Here is a 10,936-nt window from a genome sequence, read left to right as displayed (position 1 = left end):
TTCTCCACGAGTGAAAAGGGAACTATTTTGTAATTGTTGTCAACTAATTTTTCTTATTGAAGTTTGTAAGGATTATTTTTAGTCTTGGATTAAAGTGATCATTTTTATATTTGGTATAAGTTAAAATATTTTGTCCAAATAAAAATAATTAAAATTAATGAACTCGACTTATCTTGAAAAGAAAAATGTTGGAAAACTTAAATAATGTAAAATAAAAATGAATTCAAATTTAATGTATCTAAATTCATTGTATAGAATGATAACTATATTACTTGCTGTAATTTTTAATTACTCAAATTTTCATTTGCATATCGTATAGAATTTATATCCCACGGTTTTCTACTGACTTAAGTTGTGCTCATACATGATCATTAGACTTAGCACACCATCACTGAGAATAACATTAAACTATAATTTTTATTTTCTTCATAGTAGTAAGCTATTTTGTATGCTTTCAAAATAACTTCATTTGTAACTGTACGTTTAGATAGCATACAATAATTCTTTTTCCATTTTATCAACCTCCTCAAAGTATATTAATTTCTTGTGCATAATTTCCGCAGGAAGTACCAGGAGATTGAGATGAAGGATTGGGGAAATTGCATTTCTAATTGCAATAAATTAATCACGAAGGTTGGAAGAACATTTGCATCATGTTTCTAGATCCAAGCAATTGCTTTAATTGTAATGAACAAATGGGTTGAAGACCCAAAAAAGCAAACAGAATTAATAGTTACTACAAATGGCAATTGCAGGGATATCCTACACTGTCACTAAACCCTAGTCCTAGCCGGGTCAATTGAGCAATGGATTAAGAAATTCATAAATAGTCATGTTAAATAACAATTAAGCTTCTATTCCACTTTCTATTGACGACTCTTCTTCGCCGAATGGCCAGTCTTTCGCTTATGACGACTGAAATCAGACACAAATCTGAAAGTTTGTCCACAACCTGGCTCTGCACACACATAAGGGCGTGCACCAGTGTGGACTCGAATGTGCTCAGTACGAGCCCATGCCCACTTGAAAGTCATCTTGCATCCCTTCCAAGGGCACTTCAAGGGTCTCTCATCCTCATGAACTCTTCGGTGTTGCACCAGATACTTGTGTGAGAAAAACTTCTTCCCACACCCTTTTACAGGGCAGATATTTTTCTTGTGATGCAGCAGCTCCTGTTTTGACCCAAAGCTCATACTGCACCCATCAATATCACACTGATAATCTGCTTCCTCTTCCTTTCCTTTGACATGACCAACTGAAACCTTTCCTGTTGAATCATTCTTCACCTTCTTCCTTTTTGTTTGCTTCTCTTTCAATTTTCCTTCAGTCCCCTGAGCTTTTGTGGCTCTCTTCCTAAGGCGGGTGCTAGGTCCACCTTCTTCCTCGTCTTCCATTAGTAAACTAAACTCTCGGGAGTTAGAGGATTGCTTATTCCGCGGTTTTATTTGCTGAGGTGTCTTTGATTTCACAAGAACCCGAGATCCCCGTTTTATGGACCGAGATGCCTGGTTTTTTGCATGGACGGAATTGGCTTGTTTCATCTGTTGAAGTGTTTTTGGTTTAGATTGTTTACTTCTAAGAGTTCTCCTCAGCTTCTGATCATCTTCCATTTCATCATCTGAATTCAAATCATCTTCGTCCATGCATTTAGCTTGCTTTCTTTTAGGAGTTCTATGCAGCAGACGAGAATTGTTTTCAGCCGAGTCATCCATAACTTCTTTATCAAGGTATTTGTTTTGCCTGCTCTTCGGAATTCTTCTTTGCTGCTTTGGAAAATGATCCTCCAATTGGTCATCAGACATTACATATTTATCTTCTCTATTAATGCCTTTGTTTTGCTTTTTCCTAGAGAAACTTGTTTGCAGCTTCTGACAATGATCCTCCAATTGGTCACCAGACATTTCATCTTCCTCTGCTACACATTTGGCCTGCCTGCCTTTAGGATTCCTTCTTTGATACCTACGATAATGGCCCTCCAATTGGTCATCTGACGCAATATCCTCTTCATTGAGGTATTTGGCTTGCCTGCTTTTAGGATTCCTCCGTTGCTGCTTCTGCATTTTCAGCTCTAGCTGGTCGTCGGATATTATACTTTTTCCAGTCAGATACTTAGCTTGCCTGCTTTTAGGAGTTCTCCTTTGCCGCTTTTGAAAACAACTCTCCATTTGGTCATCAGAAATTATATCTTCTTCACTGATGAATTTGTCATGCTTGCCTTCAGAATCCTCTGAAATTGCATCTCTCTCCATATCTTCATCGTCCTTGCTGCTATGTTCTTCCCTCTGCTGCCAATCAGAATCACAGTCCCCTGTATCATCTGAAACCACATCATTGTCAATGTCAAAATTCCTCCCATGCTGCATGTGATCATCTTCATCATCAAGTGAATCATCAGAAACCGCATCACTTTCAGTAAAGTTTGTTTGTTTGCTTATAGGTTTTCTATGATTATATGCAGAAGTATCCCCTTTCAAAGCAGTACGATCTCTCCCAACATTCCTGGCTTTCTTACTTCTATGAACACTCCTTGGCTGTGAGTTGGGTTTATCTTCAGTGGAATTATATGAAACTACATTTTTCTTAGCATAACTTACTTTCCTGGTTCGTCCATTCTCTGCTGTCGATTTCCTTTTCTTACCTGACTTTCTGCTAGTAGTTTCACCTTTAGGGGTACTTTCTGATCTCTCAATTCTCTCCTCGGGTAATATCCACCCAAGTAAGATTTTCTCATCCTCAGCATCTTCAGAATCTCTTTTCGCTAAAAGGGGATGGACCTGGTTAGACATCCAAACTTTACCACACCATTTCCCAGCAACAACCTTTTTCTGCCTGTTGACCCTTCTTTGATAGACCTTTGGCTCTTCGGGTGAGCTAGCTGGAGAGCTACAACCAAATGCACAATATATAACAGAATTGTAAGGCATCTGCTTACTATAAAGAGGAGAGCGACTAAGATGTGCACTATAAAAGAGATTGATTCCTAGTTTTACAGCCCAGTCACCATTCCCAGGAATGGCTTCCTCGCTATCCAGAGCCGACTGGATCCTCTCCTCATCCTCCTTGGAAGCATGCCTGTATGCAATACTCTTCCATGTGTAATCAATCCCCAAATCTTCTGCCACCAGTTTTGCTTCAGCCTCTATCTTGGGATAGTCTATAGAAATGTGTAAAATAAACAGTGAGTGATTTACAAAGAAGAAAACTAATAACAGTAACAGAATATTTTTCAATATGCGGCAACAGACACTAACTATAATTGATCCATGACAACCATATGAAAATTACTTCTTCAAATCAGAAAGACATGTCTCTTGTAGATATCTCTGCTTCTGAATGAATATTGGCATAACTCATCATCAATGGACAACCCTAGCCCATTGATGACAAAAATATAGCCAATTCATGACTTCATAGAAAAAAACTCATCCATGATTTTAATATTATAATATTTAATTTTATTCAACTATAATGAAAATATATATATATATATATATATATGTGTGTGTGTGTGTGTGTGTATATGTATATGTGTATGTGTGTGTATATATATATATACATATACACCAGCAAATAATTGTGTAGTATTGGATAAATCTCAGGTCCAATATCAATCCATACATTACAAATCAAGTTTGTATGGTTTTGTTAGGTTTCAACCACTTGTGTAAGATGGTATCAAATCTACCCTAAATCCGGTATAAAGGTCACTCACCATATTATACACATACCAAGTCCAATAGTATGAGAGGGTGTATTGGAAAAAGCCCAAATCCCACATGGATTAGAGATAGTATCAAAATACAGTATATAAGTAGAGACAATCCTCACCTTACAAGTCGATTTTGTAGAATTGAATTAAACCTAAACCACTTTGTAACATGTGGTGCCACCTATCAAAGAAAATAAGCAAAAGCTTTCACTAAAAGTGAAAAGCAATGGCTACTTCACTGTTTTCGTATCTTCTTTTTTGCAGAAAGGGTAAAAAGTTTCATACTGAAATTGAATCTAGTTCAAACTCTTACTGAACTTGACCTTTGCATTAGGGGATGAACTTTCCTTGCATTGCACATAAACTGAAATAACTTCCATGACTACACTCTCATTTTTCATAGCCACAGTCCCCTTGTTTCTTAACCAGTTTAATATGTCTACCCATTAAGTGTTCATTTTATTCTCAAAGAACAAGAGCTGTGAATAGAAAACTTGATTATTATTTGTTAGAACTAGGGCATGAGACAAGAATACTGCATAAAATGAATAGTTGCTCAATCAACCCACAAACCTGGATGACATAGGAGAAATATGTGGGCTCCACCTATTGGGCGAAGTTGCTTCTCTGCTTCTGCAGCATGCTCCAGACAGAACACATGCATTCTGGATGAATCTTCATCAGACTGTAACACCATGGAAGCATTTTTATTATCAAAGGGAACCATAGACATTTTACACAATGACCTTTCAGCATCATTGGCATCTTGGGAACAATTGGAGGTGGAAGTAGGCACTGTCTTCATATTTTCAAATGTAACCCCTGATGTGATATTATAATCCTGTTTCTTTAAAGAGTGGTCTAAAGATTGATGACTTAAATTACCCTCAAATCTGCGATGCATTAAACCCTCACAACTGGTACTCATCAAAGTAATATTATCTCCGCTATCAAGTGCAGACACGGGACTAGCATGGGAATCTTGAGTATGAGAAAGTAAACTTTCTGAAGCTGAGATCAGCACATTTGTTTCATGATCATCAACTGAAATCTGATCTTCCTCAGAGTCAGAAGAATTTCCATACGCTGAAGCCAATAGTGCAAGAGCTGTATTGCCCTTTTCACTTTCAATACTTAAGGCATACCGAGAAGATTGAACAGAAACATCTTGCATACCATCTTGGACATTTTTTTTCATCCATCCTGCATGACAGAACAAAGGATCAGTACTTTTAAGCTTTACCTAACTCCTAGCCAAGAAGATTGAAACCATGAAATTACATATGGAAAAAGAAGATATAAAAAGATTTAGCTCCTTAAATACCTAAGACGTGCTTCCAAATGCACCTCATAAAAGATTTGAAGGGAACTAGAGTATGTTTCTGCTCTCCTATTATCCCCCAACTAAAAGCTAAAAAATGAGGTTTGCTATTACTATGTAACTAAAGACAAGTTCATGGCACTCGTGGCAGGACAAGTCAGTTTCTTCAACCATCACAATGGATACAACTAAAGCAACTTAATCATTTACCTAATATACTACCCTTCTACAGAATCCAAACCAACCTTTTGGACCCCAATAAACACCAATAGGACCATAAGAGAAACTTAGAACAGAAGATAGATAAACAAGTATGTTAAGCTAAGACTGCCCTAAGAAAATAGACATGATAGTGATCATTATATAGGAAAAAGGAAGATAGCCCCAGTCCATACAATGAAGAGACAGTTATAACGTAAAGGCACAAATTTTTTGGGTCTGCCCTTTTGCAGGAAATTATCATGATAGTGTGGTCATTATACATGTTTCCCGATGAGCATAAGAGAGAGGTCCAGAATATACCTAGGATGTGACGTCATTATTGATAATATTTAAAGAAAAAGAAACTATATTTTATGACAATATGAAACAGTATGAAATGCTACAAATATAAACCTGCCTGTATACATATTTGGCACAGGAATAGTTGCTTCTTCAGGGGCAGTAGTAAGTTTACTGTTAGATACTCCAGAACCAACAACCCAATCATTAAAGAAGCTGCAATCAGCTGACATGAGATATCTAGCTGCCGGATCTCTAGGCTGTACAATAGCAACACAGGAAAAGCTTAATATTCCACAAGTGACACATGAAAACAGTCTCTGATCTGACAATCCATCTTCTTTACTAGTTTCTCCCTCAGTGTCCCTTTGAAGTGGCTTAGAACTTGAAGTGCTTAAGCTACCATTTACATCAAAAGAGGAAACCCTATTCCTTTCATATATCATACTAAACTTGTCTTTCACAGAATAGAAAGTTTTTTCTTGCTTGATTCCATGACTCCTGTTGAATACCAGATCATCAGAAACAAAATCTTTTGAGGAATGCATTCCCTCAGAATTGCTTACATTGATGGATTGCTGGGATCCAACACGTAATTTTGCACAAACAGAAATGTCAACTGAGCTACGAGGTAGAAGTACTACAGCAGATCCTTTCCCCAGTATATGAAGCAGGTCATTGTTCTGTAACACATCTTGGACAAATAGTTCTTTAATTACAGTTTCTCCTTCACCCTTCTTCTTATCTTTAAGACGAGAACTACGAGGTTCAGCACTGATGCTTGCAGGAATTCTGTATGGAGAAAACAAAGGATATTTACAGGAAGTATAATTTATAACAGATAACATGGTCATCAGAATCATTGTCTTGGTGAGATGATCACATAGTACATGAATTATGAATAAAGGAAACCTAAAAAAGAAAATATATATCTTGAACCAGAATGATTCATCCACATATTTTAAAATTGGAGAGAATACATGTGTATCTTCAAACTCCCTTAAGTCAATAAGGTATTATTAATAATTGCATCAAACCTACTAACAAAAAGAAAACAAAAGATAACTCTAGTAAGGTGTTGGCAGTACGCTCTTGTAGCCAAATTATAAGAAGTTAAAATAGAAAAAGACAAACCTAGAACACAAAGCTAAGGCAAGGTCATAAAGTAACTGGAAATGTGAAACCATGGGAGGATAATTTAGTGAAGCCCTCCGAATGGCAGCATCTTTAGCAACCCTCAACCACTCAGGTGTAGCAATGTTCGCTGCCTCTCCACAATTAAAACCTACACAGTATACACTTAAAATCATTAGAAATATTCTACTATTTACTGAAAGAATAACATCTATCACCACCACCTACTAAAAAAGAAAAGAAAAAGAGAATCTTTGAGCCTGTGATAGCCACTCTTACCATGACTAAACCCTGTGTGATAGGCTCTTGGAAACGTCACAACAAATTCCCCAGCATTTTGTACTAACCTGATTCCACAAAATTGAAATTTAAAGTCACAGGTGCACTCGCCAAAAATGAAAATAACATCTAATAATTGTAATCATGATTACTAGGGAGAGGATATGATATTCCTTTAAGTAGAAAAAGCAAAAATGGGAACCAAGCATGCAGCCAGGCTTTCCTGTCTATGCATAACAGAAATGGGTACTCCCCCTGAAACAAACCATTAAAGAGCACCAGAGAGAAGGCATGAAAACAATCCTACGTCAAATCAAATATAGAGAAAAGAGAAGCCCTAAAAGATGAGGGCATTTCAGTCCAGCCATACACACCGCACAACTTAATAAGCTAAATACTGTAACACCTAAGAAGTTTCCATTTTTCTATCAAAACCTTCAAAACTAACCATCCATAACTGCTTCTAAGATCCAAATGAAAAAAGAACTCGGTACTCATACACCTGATGATTTCAAAATTAAATAGCCACACAAAAGTGGAGAAATAGAAAAAGATTATTCCAAATAGCAGTAAAAAAACAGAAAAAATAAGTGTTTTGACAAGGCATACATTTCCTGAAATGTGCTATCTGAAATTGCAATTTAATTTCAACAGCTTTAAAGTTCAAGCAGTAATTTAGAGTAAATAGTACCACCTACAGGGCACAGCAAAACTGGAATTACAAGTAATTAGTTTTCGAGATTAATCTGAGGATATACCAAATAAGATCATCCCAAAATATGTAGTATGCATAAGTACCTGCAGCATGGAACACCTGCACTAAGAAATACTTCAGGCGACATCACCGTGGTTTTTTCACCAAGAATAGCAAATGTAACTGTAGAAAGGAAACAGAAGCGTCTAAGTTTGTAATATATGGATATATAAACACAAAAATCAAGTATCATTCTCTTTACATGTAGAAACCACAGTTATTCCTCATTTATCCCATATGAGACCAATCAATATTTTCATTCCTCATAAATTGAAAAGCAAAACACGATATATCAAAAGTGAAAGGAGTGAAGATGATAAAATAGAAAACAGCAAATATTCCCCATACAAAAGAAGAAATCTACAAAGACAACGCTTGTGTCAAGGAGACATGTCGGCAGAGTAAGTGAAAAGAAAGAGATAGTTGTGCCTACTCAAATTGGGTAGATTTTTAAATCCAAATGAGATCCTTGTATTAAAATGTTGTTCAATCACCAGATGCTTTCAGAGCCTCCTAAAGCAATGAATAGGCATCCTAAAACCAACTATGTAATCCTTAATTTGGTTATCTTTCAATGTTACAGTCAGAATTCCACCCACTTTAAACTGGCTAGGGATGAAAGCAGAGGACTATAACTTAAATCATAAACTCCCAAGGTTTCAGTAGCAAATCTTGTTTTCAATAGTAATGCTTTGAACTAAAGCTAATGATTGTGAGAGCCGGACACAATACAAGCACACATCCTTCAATTTATACGCAAAAATGCACCTCATGCAGAAAAATAACGAAACAAACTATATGGCAATTTACTAGGTAAAAGAGATTACAAGCGCTTATGTTAAAAGTTCCCATGATCAAGAATATCTCCCTGGGAACATCAAAAAGCAGGACATTCTGCAACAGAACGAGGACTAAACGATCCACCAAACAACTTTTTCCCTCCAGAATGGGATCCAAACAACACGCTTTTACACACTCCCCCAGTCCAGTGTTTGGGCCCATTAAACACACTACTGCACTTTTAATCCCAGTTTGGGATAAACTCCACAATCAACACTTTCGGGAGAAGAAAGCAACAGGATAAAATGAGCAGGCTTCTCCTGAATATATGTATGTATAAATTAATGTATACCTCACTTATTTAATTTCTTCAAAAGCTAATTTAACTCAACGCAAGCTAATTTTAAACTTCGAAAAAGTTAAGCGCCCGAGCTATCCGAACAGAGCTTTGGATGAAGTTAAGTGATTTGCACAAGTTATCTGACCAGAGCCTTGGAAAAGGTTAACTGTTTATTTCAGTAGCTTATCCTAACGGAAACCAGGTCAAAATCCACATAAAAGATACCATTAAATAAATTTGCTCTGTTATCCTCTGTAAAGTTCAGAGCAGTTCATCTAGCCCCCAACTAAATACCGAACCTCAGTCAAACTTCACACTGGAGAAGCAGCAGTGAATGTAAACACTCACGGAACAGACTATCACTAGCAATCAACTAACTTCCCATTTACAAAGTCAACATTTCAGAAATTCAAAGCAAATGCATGAACTCAGCAGTAAATTCAGCAATGTCCGAAAGAAAAAAAAAATGACAACCGCAGGGATACACAAATCAAACACACCATCTACTCACCGAGAGGATTAATTTCTCCACCGTAGCCGTGAACCCTAACAACCTCCTCAAAAGCAACAGCAGCATCTCGAGGGATGCCATACCAAGTCTTGCCGGCACCCATGTGGAGGTAGTTCAGGCTATGCAAGTCGTGGTCCTCGACATGCCACGCAAACCAGCTGAAGAGCATGGCAACATAGACCATGGGAGAAGTAACGCCGGGAATCTCCTCCTTCATGAAGCGCAAGAGTGAGCCCGTGGCCCGGGAAACAACTCGCATGTTCCAAGGAGTGTCCGCAAGGGAGGTGGGATCCCCTGTGTGCCGGCATTTGGGGGAGAACGCGGAACCCGGCATGTCGTTCGCGTATTCTACGGAGAAGGGTTTGTCCAGCGTGGCCTTCCAGAAGAGCGTTTCGGTCTCAAGTGGGGTCAGACCTGGGCCTGGGCTCGGGCCTTTTCTGGTGTGGCGTTTGAGGTACGCTTTCTCGAAGGACTTGGCTTTGAACTCGAACTCCGTGAAGGTATAGTGGTCACCGCTCTGCCAGACGGGGCGCTGCACAGGGCGGGGCCGGCGGGGGCAGAAGCCGATCTGCTGCTGGCGCGTGGTGAATGTGGAACCTGAAACGGCAAGTGAGCGGTTGAGGTTGGCTATGGCGGTTTTCTTTGGAGAAGGAGGGAAGGGAGGGATGATTTTGCAGATGCCGTACTTGGACGCTTCCTTCTCGATCTTGAATATGTAGCCGATTGGATCTTGGAACTCTGCCGCAGTCGGTCGGTACTCCGGTGCTACCGGCATCGATTTCAGCCACGGCAAAACGTCGGCACTACCCTCAGAACCCCCTCCCATTATCCCTGATTTCTTCTCCGTGGCTCTCATTGAAGCCTCTGCGAGCTCACACCTCGTGTTTGCGTCTCTTCCCCTGTTTCCAGAGGAAGGGAACTACGAGGAGAAATGAAATGAATGAGAAAATTTTGGGGCAGAGGAAAGAAGCAAAACAAAACAGGGGTTAGTAGAATTAAGAAGTAGAGTAAGTACTAGTAGTAGTAGAGACATGTGAGTGATGTGTGAGTTGGGGAGTTTTATTGTGCCATCGCTTCAACACAAACACCCCTTATTCTTCCCTTATTTACCTTCTCTGCCATTTTCTCTTTCTTTCTCCTATACCAGCAGCACTTGTAATTAAACGCTTTTGGCGTTTTTCTGTTTTTGGATAAATCATTTTACGTAATTATAAATTTGTGTGCCCTTCTCTGCCGCTTCCTGTTTTTCCATTATTCTACTTTTGTCCTCACCACAGCTTCATATTTCCGGATTAACCCGCGCCGTGCCACATCGGTTAACACATCAGAGGGTTGGATGACACGTGTCATCGTCTAATTGCCCATGGTGGATGCATGATCAGAGAGCATGGTCAGCAACACTATGTATAATTTTAGTTATGGAGCTGTTTTGATTTGATTGCTAGAGTGGATTAATCATGTTCCTTTATGGTAAAAATCCTTTATGGTAACAACACACGACAACAACGTTGTAGCTAATCACAAGTCAAACATTTAAGTACCTTCCATCTTCCATCTTCTATGACTTTTCTTCTTCAAACTTGCATGCAGGCCATTCTTTTTTCTTT

The 10,936-nt window shown here is 38.5% G+C and overlaps 1 protein-coding gene across 2 annotated transcripts; it reads right to left on the bottom strand.

The window, feature by feature from the left end:
- Positions 1–577: 577 nt before the first annotated feature.
- On the bottom strand, positions 578–10,356 carry LOC108331515 (lysine-specific demethylase REF6). 2 transcript variants are annotated; one of them, XM_052876910.1, is made up of 8 exons: positions 9,330–10,356; positions 7,743–7,821; positions 6,945–7,012; positions 6,666–6,816; positions 6,098–6,323; positions 5,650–5,791; positions 4,283–4,912; positions 578–3,154 (listed from the first exon to the last, which is right to left on the bottom strand). In XM_052876910.1, exons 1-8 carry the CDS (start codon positions 10,183–10,185, stop codon positions 867–869), a joined length of 4,440 nt encoding a protein of 1,479 aa, XP_052732870.1. In that variant the 5' UTR covers positions 10,186–10,356; the 3' UTR covers positions 578–866. The 2 variants fall into 2 exon arrangements, with proteins under 2 accessions (XP_052732870.1, XP_017421723.1); XM_017566234.2 differs by having other exon boundaries at positions 5,650–6,323.
- Positions 10,357–10,936: the final 580 nt, after the last annotated feature.

Source organism: Vigna angularis, chromosome 4, assembly GCF_016808095.1.
Source record: "Vigna angularis cultivar LongXiaoDou No.4 chromosome 4, ASM1680809v1, whole genome shotgun sequence".
In the NCBI taxonomy this organism is placed as follows: domain Eukaryota; kingdom Viridiplantae; phylum Streptophyta; class Magnoliopsida; order Fabales; family Fabaceae; genus Vigna; species Vigna angularis.
Note: the sequence above shows the minus strand (reverse complement) of the source record. Positions and strands in the feature narration are given on the sequence as shown.